The 20,813-nt window shown below is 43.7% G+C and overlaps 1 protein-coding gene and 1 pseudogene across 8 annotated transcripts in view; both read left to right on the top strand.

Annotated features, from left to right (window-relative positions):
* Positions 1-20,453, top strand: part of OSBPL2 (oxysterol binding protein like 2) — a 391,960-nt gene extending 371,507 nt beyond the window's left edge. For all 8 annotated transcript variants that reach the window (XM_085619766.1, XM_085619768.1, XM_085619763.1 and 5 more), the window contains 2 exons: positions 12,964-13,054; positions 16,322-20,453. In XM_085619766.1, coding sequence (XP_085475892.1) covers positions 12,964-13,054; positions 16,322-16,424 — 194 coding nt within the window. In that variant the 3' untranslated portion in view covers positions 16,425-20,453. The remainder of the gene's footprint in view (positions 1-12,963; positions 13,055-16,321) is intronic.
* LOC146812661 (uncharacterized) lies at positions 2,098-8,951 on the top strand (annotated as a pseudogene).
* Positions 20,454-20,813: the final 360 nt, after the last annotated feature.

Raw genomic sequence — 20,813 nt, 5'->3', positions numbered from 1 at the left:
CTGAGCCCTCCTGTTGGTTCAGCCCAACTGACCTCCCAGTCAAAGCCTGCAGCCTCTTTTTGCTAAGACCGATCAATATAGAGTAACATTGGGATCTCAACGCTATTTGCACCACTGCAACTGGCCGCCCTAGTGCCGCTGGTGGTGTTCTACTGGTGCTCCCTTGGACCTTGCTCATCACTTACCTTAACTCCTGGAGATGGGTCCCATAAGTCGCTGTACTGTACCTGAATGCCGTACTTGTTCTTCCCCCATAGGATAGCATCGTAAAGTGGCGACTTTATGAATATAAAACTATTTCTATTGCAAAACGTACTTGCAATGAACAAATTGGTTCGGGTGCATAACTATATATGTAAAGATGTGTTATTTTTTATAAATTGGTGTGGCTCTCCTTATTGGGTCATGTGCACCATTTATTGACTATTGTGTGCATTTGCAGATGTCTAACCCTCCTCTCGGATAAGCCTAAGGCTGCTCGACCACACTAACCCCCTAAAAGAGCAACTTGGGATTGCTAGAGCAAATCTCTGTCCCCTCAGAAGGGAACCATTGGACTCTTTAGTATATTCTATCTCATTTGATATGTTGTATCAAGAGCCAGCTTCCTACACTTGTCTTCAATGCTGGTTGCCTCCTGAGAGGGTATGTCCATGCCATGTGGGCAGTGACAAAACAACCTACACTTACCTCCAAGATCATAAGCAAGGTCTTGTTTTCAGGATTGGTTAGAGACAACTTTGATGCTTTCACATATCTTCTGAAATGTAACCTGGACTTGGCTGACACCATTATGTGCGCCATGGCTGCATCGGTCACCCTCCACCGACATTCCTGGATGCACTCTACTGTATTTTCTGAAGATTTTCAGGCTGCCCTAATGGAGATGCCATTTGATAAAGAGAGACCTTTCAGCGGGAAAGCAAGACTCCTGCTTGAAGTGCTTTAGGAATAGCTGTGCTATAGGGCTCGCACTGGTGTCCTTTGTAAAACACTACATTACTAGTACTGTTGCTTTTGCAGCTATTCTATGAACCATTGTTCACTGCTGTAGCAACCCTCCCAGCCGATTCAAACACCGCAGCAATTTTTCTTCCCCTTTTGCAGGAGAGGTATATCTAAAGGACACCAGCATCACCCACTTCATTCACCACATTCTTCCACTAGTTCTCCCCGTTCCCCCGCCCCCCGCCCCAAGCCGCTTTGATGTACCCTTCCTCATGATCAGTTTCCATTTGGATGGATGGTCTCCCATTTTCTGAATCGGTGGAAGTCCACCACCATGGATTATTAGGTGCTCAAGTTGATCCACAAGGGATATTTTCTCCCCTTTTTTATCCACTCCTCAAATATTGCTGTCCATCTGGAAGTGGACATCAGCTCACAGCTCGATCTTTGAGGCAGACATCTTGGCGTTGCTGCAAAAAATACGTAGAAGTTTTACCCTTGGGTGAGAGAAGTGAGGGATTTTATGCCATGTACTTTTTTGCTCCCCAAAATGGATAAGTGCCTCAGGCTTGTTCTGGACTTGAAGCTCTGTCCATTAGGAGCATTTCAAAATGCTGTCCGATTCTCCTGGCCAAGAACACGCAGGTTTTGATAATTCCACTAGGTCTCCAGGACCCTTATTTCATTTGCTAACCCACCCTGCTTTTAGGTGTCATCTCAGTTTCATGGTGGGGTCCAAGAACTACCAGTTGATCTTTTAACTGTTCTGAGTCTTTACGGAGGTGCCAGCAGTGGTGGCCGAATCCCTCCGAAGATCAGAAGTCCATGTATTTCAGTACTTGAATGACTGGCTGGTGAGCATGGGAATTCACCCAAACGGGTTTTGAACCATCTAGGATGCACATTCAACCTGCTTATTCAGCTGTGGTTCCCTGGTGGTAGCTCACTTGGAGGGCACGCTCAGTGTGAAGGCAGATGTCTTGATTTGCATGTCTGTAATTAATCACAGATAGTATATCCACCCCCTAAAGTGACTGGCATGATTTTCACCCAGCTGGGTCTTCCTTGTATGAACTTCTTTGCCATGACTCTGAACAGGATATGCCGTTATTGTGCATTGACCCGCCCATTGTGCATTTTCTGGCAGCCATGCATCAGGAAGTGACGGGGAGAGTTCGATATGGAGGAGATGGTGAACTTACTGCCCCAATAAAGATGGATCGCGGGGTACGTCAGGGCTGCGTCCTTGCTCCCTTTTTTATTCTGTTTATACATAAATGACAGCCAAATCAAAAAAGGGAACGTGGATGCCCCGCTGGTAGGACGTAGGTCACTGCCAGCACTGTTACACGCGGACGACTGCGTATTGATGTCCAGAACAGGGGTGGGGCTGCAGAGGCTTTTAACTAGTTTTAATAACTTCATGAATGATCTTGGTCTAAAAACCAATGTAGCGAAATCGCACATCATGGTGGTGGCCAAATCTCCCAAGATTATAAAGACATGTTACATATATTGAAAAATTGTCTTATGTGCTGACCTTCTCCTATTTAGGGATTTTGTTTGATCAAAAAAGGTCTTGGTGTCATCTAGTTGAGGCTAAGACTAGGGACTTCAATCAAAATGTGGAGGCTATCTTTAGATTCACCAAAAAGTTAGGCTCTAGGCCCGTTAAAGCAATCATTGATATCTATAAAGCCCGTACATGTGCTGTTACTCTGTATGGTGCTGGAGTTTGGGGCTCTTGTAATATCAAGGGCCTACAGAGAGCAGAGAACACATTCATGAAACGACTTTTGACAGTCCCTAAAAGCCTCGCTGCCACCATTTGCCATAGTGAACTTGGTGTGACCCCGCTGTCCTTTCGCATGCAACCTGCTTCTTTATTGCTATGGTACAACATCTGGGCAAAAGAAGCAGCAGTCTTGAATCGTGCTCTCATTTTAGATTGTTTAAATTTGGATTGTTTAAAAAAAAAAGTCCCTTTGATCACTTTTATTAATGACCAGCTTGAGAAATTGGGATTGTCAGACTGTCTTAAAAGTCCCGGAAACATAGCCAAAATATCGAGAGCCAGGCTGAAAAGAGAATTTTTAACTCACTTGTATCTGGTTAGAGACAACCATGAGAGGGGAAAAAAAGGACCATTCTTTGTTAGTTTGCTCCCCAGGTATTGCGCCCTACCTCTCCTTTTATTTCAGTCATGCTAAAAAGTTTTACGTGATAAGGTTCAGGATGGGCACTTACTGGTCTCATACCCACGTGATGTGCACTGCGATGCTAACTTGGATCTGTGTCCGTGTGATTAAGTCAGTTCAGAGTAATTTGCATTTTATGTTTTTTTGTAAACTTTATACTAAATCAAGATGTTCCTTTTTAAAACCACTTTTACGATTTTTAAATATTCGAATATGTCGGGCTGCATTACATCATCTGCTTTAAATGATGAATTAATTTGCTTAATGACTAATAAGTATATTTCCACGGCTGTTCGGCAACGGCATATTGTTGGGAAATGATTACCTTGTATACTGATTATATTATCATGCCTAGGACTTAAGACACTTTTATGTGGAAATATGACACTGTTTAACTTTGGAAATTGAAATCAACACTTACAGGGACTTTGTATACAGATGTCATCTCTGTGTTTGGTATTAAGCTGATTGAAATGTTATGTCTTGGCATCATAGATCTCTGTCTGTGATCAAATCGCTGCAAGAGATTGACATCGGGTTATTTGTAATCGCTATGGACTTATCATTAATTGTTCGTATTTTATCTTCATGAAATGTTTTTATGATGCTTCCTTTTATGGCTGGCATACAGCCGAATAAAGATTTTTGACTGACTGACTGGCCGTTATTGTTCACCGCTCACTTCCCACTTTGTGGTTCTCAGGAGAACCACTTCTAGTTAATCTGGTTACAAGACCTCCTTTACGCATTATCTCCGATTCCACTAATCTCTGCAGAAAGTGCAAGAGAATGGTTCACAGCTAATTCTAACGGATGTGGAGGATTTGATACACCAATATCTTGAAACAATGTTTTCCCTCTTCCAGTCGGAGTGTATCTGCTTTCACAGCTGGATTGCCAGTTTCTCCACCCCAATCCCCCAAAGTCTTCATCTGCATGTGTGGAAATTTGATGGTGCCAAAGAAAGGCTTCCATACACCACCTGAGGCAGCAGATGGCATCATAGATGCCCAATAAAATGGCTACCAAATCTGTTTAAGCTTGACACTCTAGGAGTCTGTCGCTTGCTTAAAACCTTTGGTAGGCTCTTCTCGGACTTTCTGCACTTCTTGTGTTCGATGGGTCAAGAGGGTTTGGAGGTTTTCTATCGTGAATGGATACTTGGCTTGGCTGTCTGCTTATTTGTACCTTCCTCACAAACTTTCCTTCCATTATTCCCTGCTTCCCCATTTTAAACAAGGTTTATTGTGTATGTTCGCTACTGATGCATCGGAAAGGGGCTTTGCCAGATTTTACCATCAGGAAATAATTTCAACCTCACTAGTCCCTTCCGCTGCGTATATTTTTAACGATCATTACCGGACAGGATACCTTTATTTACCATATACTAAGGTCCTCTCTTCTCGATGGACCTTTGAGAGTTGATAATGATTAGCAAAGATAGACAGAATCCTAACTTACGAAGACCTAATCAAGAAAGTAATTCAAACACTAAGATCAAATGTACATTAATAAAGACAGTCTCCGATTACTTATCAATATGCTTTTATCTAATTTTAAAGTAATTATGAATGCTAAGCAAGTGCAAATACAGCTTGAATCATAGATCACCACCCAGGAGAATCATTAAGCAGAAATGCATAATACATCTCAAACAAGGCGTGAGTGGATAGATAGAGAGACAAAATAGCATTTGCAAATAAGATAAATGCAAATTTGAATTATCATACAAACCTAAAATAATTACAGCACAGAATGCTAATTAGTCTGGAAAGCCACTCTCCGGCCGGAAGAGTCAGCAGGGCACCCTCACAAAGATATGAGGAGCAAAGCTAAAGAGTCCGGATCAGCAGAAGAACAGCCAGCCAGTTAACTAAGAAAATCAGCAACACAGCACTCTCCTCTCGTAAAGTCTAAATCTCGAGCCCTCTCTTAAAATTCTAACACTAATAATTATACCCGTATTCACTAAAGATCCAGACCCCATGAATCAAAACACAAAAATCCAGAATTCTGATTGGACCAGAGCAGGGGGTGTCTAATCACTCCACTTCCAGTGCACCTGACTTTCAACAGTTCCTTTGTCTTTAGGAAACTTTCGTCATCGTCCTTCAGCAGAGGAAACTCCAACAATCTCTTCCGCAGCTTGCACATAACGCTTAGCAAAATTGTTGCTACTTCCTTCAGCACGATTGTCCACAAGAACATTTTCTCCGGTCAGCAAACACATTCCATTAATAACATTCATTACTTCCTCCACACAACCATGGTCATGTTCAGGAATTCCCGATTGACAAAATACATTTCTTTGCAGCCTACTTTTTTGAAAGTGAATTAAACCTAAATAGACTTTTGAGACCTTCTCTGCAGAACAGTAAAACTTGGTTTTTTCTCTAGGAAAAAAAATACACATGTAAATATCATAACACAACAAAACTCCATTATTAATGCTTTGTATTTCTCTACCCTTTATGTACACAGTTTAGACAGTGCAAAGAGAAAATATCTTTTTAAACTCATGGCTTCAATCATTATTTTCTTTTGTCTGTTATTACCCCATTAATCATTCACGTTTGCAGCCTACAAGAAAAGCACTTTCCAGCACGCATTTGAGCAATTCCATGTCCTCTTTTGTTAATACTCCACACAATGAGAAGTTTGATCTGAGCAGGTTTTATTTTGCAAAAACCCTGCTTCATCACTACCAAGTCCTTTGTTCTTCACACACCCTTAAACAGGCCCTTGCTTTTCACATCATCTTTTAAACCTTGACCCAGTGCACAGTTGTTCTGTTCCTCTCTTGACCTTCAAGTCTATCTTTCTGTAGGTGATTACTATGATCCACAGGTTTGAAGAGTTGCAGTCCTTGACAGCCCAGCCACAGTTTACTAGTCATATAAGCTGGTCCGGTGTACCTAACCGTCCTTTCTGCCAAAGTGGAGTCTTGCCTTTCACTTTAGTCCATTTCTTACTCTACCCTTTTTCTTTCCCCATTCTCATTCTCCCAATGAAGAGGAGAGGTTGCACACAAGCTGTACCCTAGATAGCGGTCTCCTTCTACATTGATTGAACAAGATCAGAGCGACTTGTGGGTGATCAGCTTTTCATGAGTTTTACTGAGGCTAATAAAGTCAAAGCGATAAACAAGAGTATTATTTCACATTTAGTCACGGTTAGTATGAGGTTCTGCTACGCCTTGGGAAAGAAAATATCTTGTTTGGCGATGGCAACGTCTCCTTTCACCAGCGGCATGTCGATGGCTTACCTGTGCAGGTGGCCACTTAGTCATCGTTGTATACCTTTGTTATGCATTGTAGCCTAGTTGCTGAGGACCTTAGTGATGGATACTTCCCAAGATCTATGCTGAATGGCTACTTGGCTCTGCTCATTTCCCATCTCTGTGGGCAGGGCTTTGGGACTCATTCAAAGGATGAGTTATCTAGGGGAAGAAGAATCAGTCAGAAGAAAAAGATAGGTTGGAGCAGCAGAATTCCCACTCTGTGCATAGATCGCCATCTGGTGTTGGGCTGGGATGCTTGCACCTTGTTGTCCTGGAAGAAGTCTTTTGTAGTCACGAGATAGGTGACTCCTCCCTTGTCCGATAGTGCGCATGGGCATCGACTCCATCCTCAGATTGTTTTTTTCCGCCATCGGGTTCAGATGTAACTTCAGCGCTCTGGTACGGTACCGTGTTATCCAAACCTTTTCGACGCGCAAAGCATATCAAACTCGACAATACTGTTTTCGATCGGCGTGCTTTTCAACGCTCTTCTCAAATACTCGATTCCGGTCGTTGGCGCAGGCCGCTGGGCCCATCGGCGCCATTTGGGCCTACAGCTAATGGAAAGGACTCCATTCAAAAAATGCCCCCAGTGTGGAGCTAAATTTCCACACAGCGACGAACACAAGGTCTGCAACCTCTGTCTCTTGCCCGAGCATGAGGAGAAAAACTGCCAAGCCTGGGCCTCCTTCCGCTCCAAGAAGACTATCCGTGATCACCGGGTCCGATGACGCGTTATGGCGCAACAGGCTGCACCGTTGCCAGAAGACATCTTCGATGAAGGCCCCGATGTTCCTGAGGCAGAGGATTTGGAGCATCTGGACATCGTTTCTGAGGCAGACTACTCCGACGACCACATAACTCTAGGTCAACGAGTGAGTACAAGTGCCCCTGCCCCCACCATACCCGAGAAAAAGGCGGCACTGGTCAAGACTTTGCCTGCAGGCCCCAGTCGCGACCGAAACAAAGTTTCAGAAGCCTCGCCCTCGGGATTGGCTCCTAAGACAAAAGAAAAGCTTTCCGGCAGCTCGGGACCGAGCAAGCCACATATCAGTGCCCCCCAGACACTGTCTGCACCAAAGCCGGGAGCTCATCCTACTCCCGCAATTCCCAAAAAGCCATTGGCACCGAACACCTCGGCACTGAAGGAACAAAAGGCCTCGGATACGAAACCAAAACATTCGGAACTGAAGAAGATTTCCGACTCGACTACCAAAAGCCGAAGGATCCAAAAACCCCTTCAAAGGCTCCAGAGCAGAAATCTGGGTCGGAACCGAAAAAATCGGCACCGAAAGCGGTTACCGAAGAGGAAGAACTTTTTTGTCCGGATCCCATCGATCCGAAACAGAAAACTCTCCAAGTGGACCCCGAGACAGGCCATGTTGTCAAAGTTCCACACAAGAAGAGGAAATTGGACACCCCACACATCCCTGATGTGCCTGTAAAGAAAAGAGACTGTGCCACTTCACCTTTAAGGCCCTCTTCTCCTGTTCTTCCTACTAAGCCTTTCTCTCCTCCAAAGTCTCCCATACTTCCTCCATACTCACCACCACCATGGGATGATTTAGGGGGTGGGGGAGGGAATAATGACCCTTTCACTGACCCCGATGATGACACAGATGTGCCACAGGACACATGGGATGCCTATGATGACCCAGTAGATCCTCCAGACCTTCCTGATCCCGAAGCATACCCAACAAAGCCATCTCCCCCAGATGACACTATTGGCTTTAGTCCGCTCATCGATAGGGCTGCCCAGTACCATGGTGTTCAAATGCATTCAGACCCCACAGAGGAAGACTTCCTACTAGACATGGTCGCACAGTCACAAAAGACAGTACAAACGTTACCCATGTTAAAAGGTGTTATTAAGCATGCCCCAGAGATATTCAAAGACCCTGTAAGGGCTAGAATTCTGAATCCTAGAATTGATCACAAATATAAACCCGCCCCAAATGATCCCACCTACATCAAAGGTCAACTTCCTTTAAATTCTCTAGTAGTGACCAACGCTAGAAAGCGTGCCAACTCTCAGACCTCCGGTAATGCTCCACCTCCAGACAAGGAGTCTAAATTATTAGACGCTTCGGGCAAGCGAGTTGCTGCCCAGGCAGCTAATCACTGGAGGATAGCCAATGCGCAGGCATTACTTGCCAGGTACGATAGGGCTCATTACGACGAGCTTGAATCCCTAATGCAGTATTTGTCTGATCAATACAAAAACAAAGCCAATGCTTTGATTCAAGAAGGCAAATTAATAACAAATGCATCAATTAAATGTGCCCTTGATGCAGCAGATACCGCATCTAGATCCATCAACACTAGTGTGTTACTAAGAAGACATGCCTGGCTGCGCATTTCTGGTTTCAAACAGGAGTTACAAACCACTATCCTCAATCAGCCGTTCAATCACGAACAACTTTTCGGTCCAGCTGTAGATACAGCTTTAGAAAAAATGAAAAAGGATACAGACTGCTAAATCCATGGGAGCATTACAGTCTCCATCCCCACGGGGTTCCTTTTAACACTCCTATAGAGGAGCATCCAAAAACATCAGTACAGACACTGTTGCTTCCTCCTATAAAAACACTACACAAACATCCCCCAATAAGGGATATTTTAGAGTTGGGTAAAGAGGAAATAAAAACAAGGGTAGAGGCCGAGGTAACAACGCTCGCGCCTCTCCCACTAATAAACAGTGACTTCCCTCCAGACCATTCCACTCCGGTCGCAGGGAGACTCTCACAGTTCCTACCTGTCTGGAAATCCATCACTACAGACAAGTGGGTAAGGCAAATTATGGTTACTGCCTGGAACTTAATGCAAATCCCCCCAACATACCACCCAAGCAGCGTCCGTTGTCCACGGAACATCTGATACTCCTCAAACAGGAAGTTCTCTCACTGCTTCAAAAGCATGCCATAGAACCAGTCCCCATACAGCATCAAGGGACAGGAGTATACTCCCTGTATGTCTTAATCCCCAAAAAGGACGTTACTCTACGGCTAATATTGGACCTCAGACCTCTCAATCTCTACATACAGTCAGATCATTTTCACGTGATCACTCTTCAATAGGTCCTTCCACTGCTCCAACAAGGCGACTTCCTTGCCACACTAGATCTCAAGGACGCCTAATTCCATATTCCCATACACCCTGCTCACAGGAAATATCTAAGGTGCACAGTGGACGGCCAACACTATCAATTCAAAGTTCTCCCATTCGGGGTGACCACAGCACCCAGGGTATTCACAAAGTGCCTTGCAGTAGTAGCGGCGCACTTGCAAAGGCAGCAAATCCATGTATTTCCATATCTGGACGACTGGCTGATAAAAGCCAAGTCACACAACCAGTGTGTTCACCATACTTATCCGACCATTCAACTGCTACACAACTTGGGGTTTACAGTGAACTATACCAAGTCACACCTTCAGCCCTCCTACCTACATCAGTATCTAGGAGCCACAATAGACACTTCCAAAGCCCTAGCATACCCCAATCCAGCCAGGATAGCCAGTATGCAAACTCTCATCAGCAAGTTTCAACCCCAACACTCTCTTCCAGCGCAAGTGTTTATGCAGCTCATAGGGATGATGGCCTCTTGCATTTTCATTGTACCTCACGCAAGACTTCAGATGTGCCCTTTACAAGAATGCTTAGCACGTCAAGTGTAACCAGGCTCAAGGTCAACTTACAGATCTGGTGTTGGTGGACAGCCGCACCTATCGCTCTCTGCAGTGGTGGAACACACACAATCTTTCCAGAGGGCGGCCGTTCCTAGAGCCAGTTCCACAGATAGTGCGAACAGCAGATGCATCACTCACCGGCTGGGGAGCCCATCTCCTAAACCACACAATTCAGGGCAGGTGGACCACCCAACAAAAAGTGCTCCACATCAATCACCTAGAATTACTGGCAATCTTTCTAGCGTTCAAGTCATTCCAAGCACATCTTCTCAACAAGACTGTCCTAGTCCGCACCGACAATATGACAGCCATGTATTACATACAGAAACAAGGAGGAACACACTCTTTGCAGTTGTCTCACCTCACGCAAAGCATATGGAGATGGGCCATTCCACAAAACCTATATCTTCTGGCGGAACATCTGCCAGGAGTGAACAATCAGATTGCGGATCTGTTAAGTCGTCAAACTCAACAGATACACGAATGGGAACTTCATCCGAAAGTTCTTCAACTCTTTTTCCAAATGTGGGGCCAACCAGACATAGATCTGTTCACCACACATGCAAACACAAAATGCCCAACCTTCGCCGCTAGGTTCCCACACCCGTTGTCCAAGGACAATGCGATATGGATGAACTGGTCAGGCAGATTTGCGAACGCTTTTTCGCCACTCCCACTCATTCCGCTAGTAGTAGGCAAGCTCAAACAACAATCTCTCAAGATGATCCTGGTTGCTCCCACATGGGCACGGCAACCATGGTTCACAACACTACTCGAACTCTCAGTAGTTCCACATAAAAAATGACGGCTCTCCCCAAAGCTGCTCACGCAGAACCATGAAGACATGAGGCACCCAGATCCAGCACAACTGAATATAGCGATCTGGCTAAGTGGAAAGGATTTGTCATTTACTGCAATAACAACAAAATTGACCCATTAAATGCTTCAATTCAAAACATTATTTGCTACATCTACAAAGATGCAACCTGGCATATTCATTTATAAGATTACATCTGGCTGTCCTTGCCGCCTACCTACAAAACAGACGACATTTGTTTAGAGTACCCGCTATCAAAGCTTTTATGGAAGGCCTTTAAAGGATAATTCCACCCAGACTGCCACCCTCTCCAGTGTGGAACCTAAACATTGTTCTTACTAGACTCATGGGTCCCCCATTTGAACCTTTACACAAATGCGAATTACAATTCCTTACATGGAAAGTAGCTTTCCTTGTCGCAATCACCTCTCTCAGAAGAGTAACTGAGATCCAGGCTTTAACCATACAAGAGCCATTTTTACAAATACATCGTAACAAAGTGGTTCTTAGGACAAATCCAAGATTCCTTCCCAAAGTAATCTCTGCTTTTCATCTTAATCAATCAGTAGAGTTACCAGTGTTTTTCCAAAACCCTGATTCGATAGTGGATAGAGCTCTTCACACGCTCAACGTCAAAAGAGCTTTATTTTATTACATAGACAGGACTAAAGCCTTTAGAAAAACAAAACAACTGTTTGTAGCTTTCTCTCCACCTCATAAAGGCAACCCCATCTCCAAAGCTGGAATTGCCGTATGGATAGTCAAATGCATTCAGATATGCTACCAGAAAGCAAAACGCACTATAACAATTCTCCCTAGAGCGCATTCAACACGCAAACTAGGGGCTTCCAAGGCACTCTTAGGGAACATTCCCCTAGAAGACATTTGTAAGGCAGCGATATGGTCTAGAACACACACCTTCACCAAACACTATTGTGTAGATGTGCAGGCAAAGCAACAAGCTTCTGTAGACCAGGCTGGTCTTAAAACACTTTTTCAAACCACTGCAACTGATACAGGTGACCACCGCTAGGGGAGACACTGCTGTACAGTCTATGCACAGTGTGAGAATTCTGCAGCTCATATGCTTCGAACTGGAAATGCTACTTACCAGTATGCATCTGTTCTTGGCATGTAGAGCTGCAGACACTCACACCCCCACCCACCTCCCCGGAACCTGTATCTGTTCCAGTGTTATCTTACTTGGATACATTCACATGGACATCTTTTCTGTTTCTACAAACTACATCATTTCCCATCATAGTGAAAAACAATCTGAGGATGGATTCGATGCCCATGCGCACTATCGTCCAAGGGAGGAATCAGCTATCTTGTGACTACAAAAGACTTCTTCCAGGACAACAACAAGGTGCTAGCATCCGAGCCCAACACCAGATGGCTATCTATGCACAGAGTGTGAATCTCTGCAGCTCTACATGCCAAGAACAGATGCATACTGGTAAGTAGCATTTTCCTTATGTTTGGTAATATTTCTGACGGATGTTTGATCTTCCTGCTGATTTCTCATCACCCTGCTGAGAAAGTGTCACTCATAATAAGATTCTAAGGAATCCAATTTATTACTCCTACCGCTTTGTTGTTTGCTGTCATTGGGCTCTTCGGTTCCTCTATATGCCTCAGTAGGGCATCAAAAAAATAACACACTGCTGCCAGGCACTGGAGAACCGTTGCTTGAGAAAGTTTCCAGATCCAGTCTTGTGTCCTGTTGATATTCATACGGTGAGGGATCTGCAGTAAGATATGGTATCTGCCAGAAATATCATGAAAATAAATAAAGGTAAGTATTGTGTGTTTTTTGCATCAAAGATGGCCTTCAGGAATCACACTGAGGCTCCTCCCACTCATGGACTGCTTGTTTTTGCTTTTACAGATTACTTAGCACCAGCTATTCCCATTTTGAGGCATGCTGTACACTTTGTGCTCTGTGTAGTTGTTTAGTGCCAGGGTCTCATTTAAATCGTATGTACAATACACAACACTGTGTCTCATGTCCTTTCTATTCACTTGTTGCAGATCAGGCCAGCAAAGAGAAGGAGCGATTAGAAGAGAAACAGCGAGCCTCCCGCAGGGAACGAGCAAAGACCCAGGAGGAATGGAGAACAAGGTACTCTTTAATTGGATGACGTGCCCAAGTATTTATTTGGATACAAAATTAGGAAGAGACCGTGAGAGGGGTGTGGGAGGTAGAGCTTCAGTCAGTGCCCAGGAAAAGGAGCTGAAACCAGCTTTTCAGTTGCAAGAACAGGTATGGGGGCAAGCCACAGAGTCAGTGTAAGGAAGATGTTAAGTGAGGTTGTCTTTCAGTAAGCCCCTCGGCCCAGCTCAGGGAAAGAAATAAACCAAATATGGTTGTAAGGACCCTCTGTTAGGTGAAACTAGAATGAGATGTGGGTAGCTTTCATTTAGAGAGCCTAAAACAGATGGCAGTAGGTAATGTCCCTTACATGAGTGATGGCCCTTCCTAGAAGTGGCATAGAGAGAAGCCTTTCAGTTGGTGTCAGGAAGAGGGGCAATGTTTGTTGCTTTTGTCAGTGTGAGGAAGAAATTTAAGGCCTCATCCCAAGGGATGTCCCAAAGAAAGAGCCAGAAGCTAGCCATTCAGTGAAAGCCTTTAGATGTGCTGAGACCAGTCATTCATGGAGAGCGCAGACAGGTGTTGAGACAGGTGCTTGAGTCGCTACTAGAAAGAGGTGCAGGCTGACTTGTCACACATTGTCAATTGAGAAAATATAATGACTAAAAGTGGACTGTGGGGGCAACAAATCTTTAGTTCAACAGCTCTTGCTGAATGGCTAGCAATAGCCCCCCCCCCCTTGTTTGTTGATGACTTGTTGTAGAGTGGAGGATGTCACTTATGCATAGTTGCACTTACATAGCACTTCTCTCTCCACACCAGGGCAGTTTTTGTACATAGAAGAGGCATGGTTATAGTTCAGTTACATCCCTTGATGGTTTGCTCTTGGGCTGCACTATCCATAATGTAGTGTCCCTTCATTTTGTGCACAAGTTGTTGTCCTCTAGATATTCCTACAGTACAATGCATTTTCCAGCCTTTCCACCATTGGGGTTTCTGCTCCTGGTCTGTTTTGTGCCAGTGAAAGACCACCTTTAACTGAATCTCAGTGTGTACATTTAGATTTTTATCAGCTCTGCTTGCAACATAGAACTGGTGGTACCTGTTAAGAGGAGAAGTGGTGTCAGACTTTTCATTGGTATGTGTACTGTCTTGGCACTACCATGCCCGCCTTCATATCGATTTGCTTCGTTGCCCGACCACTTACATCCTACATGCAATGGCTAACACTAAAGAGTACCCTTTAACTAAGGGAAACACTGCAGAGTAGTTCTGTAATTTGGCCATATAAAATGCCTGTGAGATAATAAGGGAGGGGGTAGATCTTGTCCTGGTATCGACTCCTTTTTACATGGCTAATGGATGACCAGTGGCATTGGATCTCCTTTGCACGTGCTGCAACGTCAACAAGCTCACTGAATTCCATCTTCTGGCCCTCTATCATAAGCGCTGTGATTAACTATCATGGGGTTTTATGCTCTTCATCCATCTACTTCACAGAGGAAGCAAAGCACAGTTACCTTCTTGGTAATGGCTGCGAATACTGCTTTATTCCCACAACTTCAGACCCAGAGTAAGTTTCCAGAATCATGTGCCATTTGGGTATTGCTGTAATACCCATCTCCATTGACAAAGGAAAGAGTTATGTGACCCATGCATGGTCTAGGAGTTGGACTGCAGTGTTTGTAGAGAGTAACTTATAAAGAGACCATGGTAATTTTTTTACTCGCCTGCTCGTGTGTCCTGTGTGGCAGTTTTTTGTTATCGTATTTATTAAAGCCAGATGTCTCCCTGCACTAGTTCATCATAAGCTCTCCCATCCTTGTTAAGGCATGCAGAGCTCATCAGTGAACAGGGGCTCACATCCTGGTGAAATTTGATTTCAAGAAAATATATGCATAATTTAAAAAAAATGAAAATTTGACATTTAGTGCTATATTTTAGCGCAAAAAGTGTCCCTCGTATCAGTTTACTCCATGACGCATCCGGAATTCGAATGGACGTTTCATTCCATTTCACCCCGCCGTACTTTGAGGTGCCGGCTTATCCTTCTCCAGGCACCCTCCAGCGACAGGACCTCCAACCCTGGTCCTAAGTGGCACTCGATGTCCTCCTCCTTTGGCGTACACTTAATTGTGCTTCCAGATTATTTTCTCTGCTGACATTCAACCGACTCCACAGTGGCCCTGAAGAGTCACGGGATACTTCCCGCAAGTGACGAAACACATGTCGGCTGGTCGTTTCTTTGTTTGTCGCTTCATTAAAAATAACATTCTTAGCATATCACTGGTGTCGACCGCTGATTTGCAAATACCAGACATTGCTACCAGAAAGAATTTTGTTATCCTCATTACGTGTGCCCGGGACTTTTTCACTCAATTACCAGGGTGGGTTCCACGACCCACACATCCACGGCGGTTACAGGGTAGTTCCTCCAACGTGGCAGCACCGTACTTACTCTCCTCCACTCACACATTACGCATATCTGCTAGAGCGCCAATCTTCCTGTCTTACTAAAAACCCTACATCAATATATTACTCCATGACGCATGATCGCAAGTAAAAAAGTACGAAAAACCTTAGTTGTGCGAGCAACAGCCATTTGCATTCTGTCCGTTCATATTATTCCCATTGTAAAACTTTTGCTGTTAAGGGTGCCTAATGACATGGCATAATCTCGGGAATTTCGGGTTAATAAGCGTAACATGACATTCCCCTAATATACGAATTACGTTGCATAATTTAAGTTTTGCCCTGACCTAATCCTAGCCCTATTCTCAGTTTTTAATCAGTTTGCGTATTAAACCAAGATGCTGATTCTGGCCTTTGTCAGTGGGCTTGTAAATGATTTTACCATTGGGTATTGGATCCGCTACATCTCTCTCACTGATTTAAAAGAAACTTAAAAAGATAAGCCTTCTCTTTGTGCACCTCCTATGGCCATAACCATTTAGTAGCTACAGCCCTATGTTTGCCCGTCATGTTTTGTGATTTTGCTTTGCTTTTTTAGTTGGCAGAAGCCTTGCCCTTGGTCTACTTTACATCTACTGCTCTCTCTACATTCATTACATCAGATCATTGCAGTCAATACAGTCATATGTTTTTTCACAGTCAAACTGTATGCATAGAGCTTGGGAATTTAAAAAAAAAAAAAGCTGAAAAAATATGAAATATCAGGTCTGTGAATGTTCATGTGAAATGCAACTTTGTTGGGAGGATGGAAAGGCTTTACATGGCCGCTTCACAAATTCAGATGGGCCCTCTGCAATGTTCTTTAACATCTCCCTCTTATTGCAGGTGGTTTTCTCAAGGGACCAATCCCTACACAGGGACTTCAGACTGGCTGTACTCTGGGGGATACTTTGACAGAGACTTCTCAGACTGTCCAGACATTTACTGATACTTGTGGGGACCTGAGCACACCATCTCATCCGGACATCGCCCAGTAGCTATCACCCCACTCGACTGGTTCTCTTCATGATGAAGAGGGAGCAGCCCCCTTCTCTGCAAAGATGAAGTTTTCAAGAGCACGGCCTTGTTCACTAGTCGGAGTGAAACGTCCTTTCATCATAGGATTGCCAAATATTTCATTACAAAGGACAAGATAAAACAATGTTACATTGCTAAACAGGCTTCGCGTTGAACAGTCATATTTAACTAGGTAAAATAAAATGGACAAGTTTTTGCCAGCACCGATGGGGATGCTCTATAGAGGGTCAAGTGGCACTGATTGTGCTCTGACCAGTGGTGATAGGAGGCAGATGAATGGCTGCATCTCCGGCTGTACCCAAACAGAAGTGGAGGAGTCTCTCGCTGCTTACCGTAACAAATTAAATTGTATGTAACACAAGAATATTTTGTTTTGGAGGGACCCTTCCAGACGGACAAAGCAATTTAGGGCTATATGTTTTAGGGGCTGGCCGGGTGGGAGGCTGCTATACTTTCGGAAGCAGTTGACAAGACTCGCGTTCTTTTAGAGCTTTGTCAGTGAAACCTTTCCGAGCTTGATAAGAGGCGCAGCTGACTTTGGCAAGTTGACTGGCTGAGTGTAGGGGGGAGGGACTCTGACAATATTGACAGTTTCAAGACAGTCCCATAAAGTCTTGATTATTTTGCTTTATATCCATTCTTCACCGCTGTGAGCTTTGCTGACACCATACACCACCGTAAAGTACTAGCATGGCTAAGTGTATGAAAAGGGCACAGGGATTCAAATACATCTGCTTCTCACCCGGTACGTTACTTTGTATTGGACTCTGCTACTGTATGCAGTGGTGGTAGTGTGCAGTGCCCCTTGACAGCTAGGCACCTTTCAGTGGCAGGAGCCCCTCTCTGTGCCTGAGCTGTTTCTAGTCACACACTTCTCCCTCCAGGCACCGCGTACCTGTCTCACCGCACTGTGGATCTCACCTACGCTTTCCCTTTCCTCCTGTGGTGGCATGCTGAGGTATTTCTGGGTCAAATACAGCTTTAATGGGTGAGGCTGAGGGCCATGGGGCAATAACCTGGTTCAAAACGTAAGAACTTTAGCTTGAGATTTAAGGAGCCCTTGGGGAACGGTTGCTCCTAGTCTTATCAATGTGATGCGTATACATATATTTTTGTTTGCATAGAAATTTCTAAGCCATAATGTAAAACTTATTGAACTGCAAATCAATTTATTGTAAATATTTATATAAATATATATATATATATATATATCAAGAGAGTTTTTGGGAGATAGATTTTGAAAAGATGCACATGTACAATTAGGAGGGAGGGTGTGTTTTTTGATGTACGTGCCTACCTGGTTAATTAATTTCTAATTGAGGCAATGTTTTACCATCACGTCTTTTAATTTTGTGATCAGTGGAAAACTGAGCTTGAGTTGTCCGCTAATGGTATGTTACATACATTGTGCCACTTTCTGCTGCTGCCATCTCCCACTGGGAAAAGAAGGCCATGTTTTTCATTCTGTTGGCAAGTTATAAAATGTTTTGCTGCTTTCATTTTAAGACACCGTGTTTTATGGTGGCATCTGTGTAAGATCATAATGAATGTAAGAAAGAGGTCTTAGATGATCCAGGTGTAGGCCAAGAACTGTAGCAGTGTTTTCATCCAGCCAGGAGTGCGCAGCCAAGGACTTTCACAGACAACCAAATATAAATTAGGAATATGGGATACAGACTGTTCTAGCCATATCTGACTGGCAGACCAAGAGAGGCTTCACACAACCGCTTTCTCTGGTTCTCCACGAAACAGTTTGATCCATCCACCAGATCTGCAGGTAGTGCGTTGGACAACGTAAATGCGAAATTGTTTTTAAATGTTTACCATGATGCCAAGAGGATAGGCGATGGGACAGGGCTCGGCAGTCTTCCTCGCCTCAACACTATCACTACCTAACCTCCTATATGTACCTGTGCCACATGCCTTGTGGAAATACTTTTTCCCATTCCAGGCGTATGATCAATCCTGCCACTGTGTTTTGTAATATTCCTGCAGGTATTGCTCATATGAGGCAAGGTTTATATTGAGGCAAGCCTCTGATATGTGGCATCTCCACTTAAATAGCCACAAATCTACGATATCAATTAAGCAATAATAACCTTTCCTATAAATGTGTCCACACCGAAGGAGTGGTATTTTTAAATGTATTTATGTCTAATGGTGCAAAGGTAGAAGTTCTTGCCCTTGGATTCTGTTTTTGCAGGGTTTGGGTCACAGCGTCTGCAGTTTATTGTGAGGTCTCAGTTAACTTTCAAAAGTGTTCTGGTGGGGATTGGAGAAAGGGCTGCTTGCAAAAAAAGTAATGGAGAATGACTGTCTTTCCAACTTCTTGCTCAGCTCTTTTCACCAGAAGATTCACATGCCGAGCCACTTTCGACAGTCTCAGAAGACACAAGCCCACTATACAGCACTGCAGGCAGCGACTATCCTTCTATGCCTGGCTTTAAGCACAAGTCACAAGCACTATATTTGCCTTTGAATATGATACCGCAACAACACTACAAAAAACCCAGACCTGTTGAATTACTTTTTAATTACTATAAGCACTCTACACGCAGAGTCGCTACTGAAGGCTCACCATGTCCTATCCAGAGGTCCGATTTAGAGTTTATTCTGAACACTGCTCACATCCACTCCAAAGGTTTTTTTATTTAGAAAAAGGAAAATGTCATTTAGTCACCAAAAGGATTTATTTGTCTACACGTGAAATTTTAAAGCTATATTCTTTAATAAAGTTCTGTTTTAATGATCACAAGACGTTTTGTAAATTGTACGTGTGCTATGGTAAATAAAAATGTGTGTAATCCGCTCAGCTAACTGTATACATCCAAAGGTTGATGTGGGTGGTGCTCACAGATGTCTTGAATGTATGGACACACATGTTGGGAGTAGCTTTTTGGAAAAGCTGTAGGATGCTGGCAGGTGAGCTGAGCCGACAGAAGGGGGCAGATTCTTGGAGTCGGGAGCTTTAGAGGAAACAGCCATGTGCTTTCCTGCGTACCCCAAAATGTTTTTTAATAGGAAATAAAAAAACTAGCAGGTGCACACTGCTGAAATATTGGTTACGTTTGTCTATACTCAAATGGCTGTTTTAAAATGTCGTGTCTAGTTGTCTGTCCGACATGATTTGTTCTCATAAAAGATGTTACCAAGCCAACATCAAGCATTTTCTCAGTAGCATTATTTTCTGAAATCAACCACCACTTTTATTTTGAATCATCCTTCTTTTTCGTTGTTTTACTGACTTGCTTTACAAATACAATAAATCTCAGGGTTGCAGTAAAACTTGGGATACATTTGACTGTTTCTCAGCTTTAAGGGCTGTCAGAAGCAACCCGGACAGTGTCTTAAGTTTTCCTACAGCCATGTCACCCTCTTGTAAAACTGAACAATGCCCTGCTTGGGGACACCTTGAGGAGGTCTCTGAGACATTGTAGATGGTCTCACCTGAGAACGCAGTAACTGAGTGTTGTAATGGGCCTGCAGTTTACAGCTCTGCGACGGAGCAGAACGGCCCCTCAGAACTACAATTGTGAGTCGGGGGCATCAAAAGCTTAGCCAGTCTGAAGAGCTTTGGCTGCAACTAAGTAATAGATTACCCTCTTTTCATTTCAGTGCCTCTTAAAATGGAGCATGAAATGAGTTTTAACAATTAAAGACTCTTCTGGAGTCTTATTTTACAAAGTGGTGGGTCGGTCAGTAAAATATTCTTCCAGTAGAGATGATTTCATGAGAACAAACATGTAATTGGCTGTTTCCTTGACTGGCTCCGGATTCCCTTTGTCGCTGCGCCCTACAGAACTGGTCAGGAACCCTCTGTCACATCCTGTATACCAAATATATTGTTTACAGATTCTGAGGGTGTCCAGAAAGGAGCCCATCATCATAAATTCATTTGTGAACAACATTGGGTCTAATAAAATAAAGATTCACCATGGCTGATTCTGCTCTGTGTTTTGCATTGTTTTAAAGTTTATCAGAAAGTATCTTTTTCCTAAAAAGGAAGTAAATTAAAGGTGACTTCCCTTGGGTTGTGATGAGAGCATGCAAAAATCCTGCCTGCAGCCATATAATGTTCTTGATTTAAAGCTCTCCTTGTATTGCCACACCATTCTTCCATCAGATTCTGACTGATTGCTTACATTCATGAAGTAGTTACTCCACATTTGCTCCTAAACAACATTCTAGCTAGGCCCAGCTAAATGGCATTTCTATTGTTTTTTTACTTAACTGTGGTATTCTTATGTTATACTAAATATTGTTTCATTTTCACTAAAGGCCCAGGGCCCGATTTAGATCT

This window comes from Triturus cristatus, chromosome 7 (genome assembly GCF_964204655.1).
Source record: "Triturus cristatus chromosome 7, aTriCri1.1, whole genome shotgun sequence".
Classification (NCBI taxonomy): Eukaryota; Metazoa; Chordata; class Amphibia; order Caudata; family Salamandridae; genus Triturus; species Triturus cristatus.
Note: the sequence above shows the minus strand (reverse complement) of the source record. Positions and strands in the feature narration are given on the sequence as shown.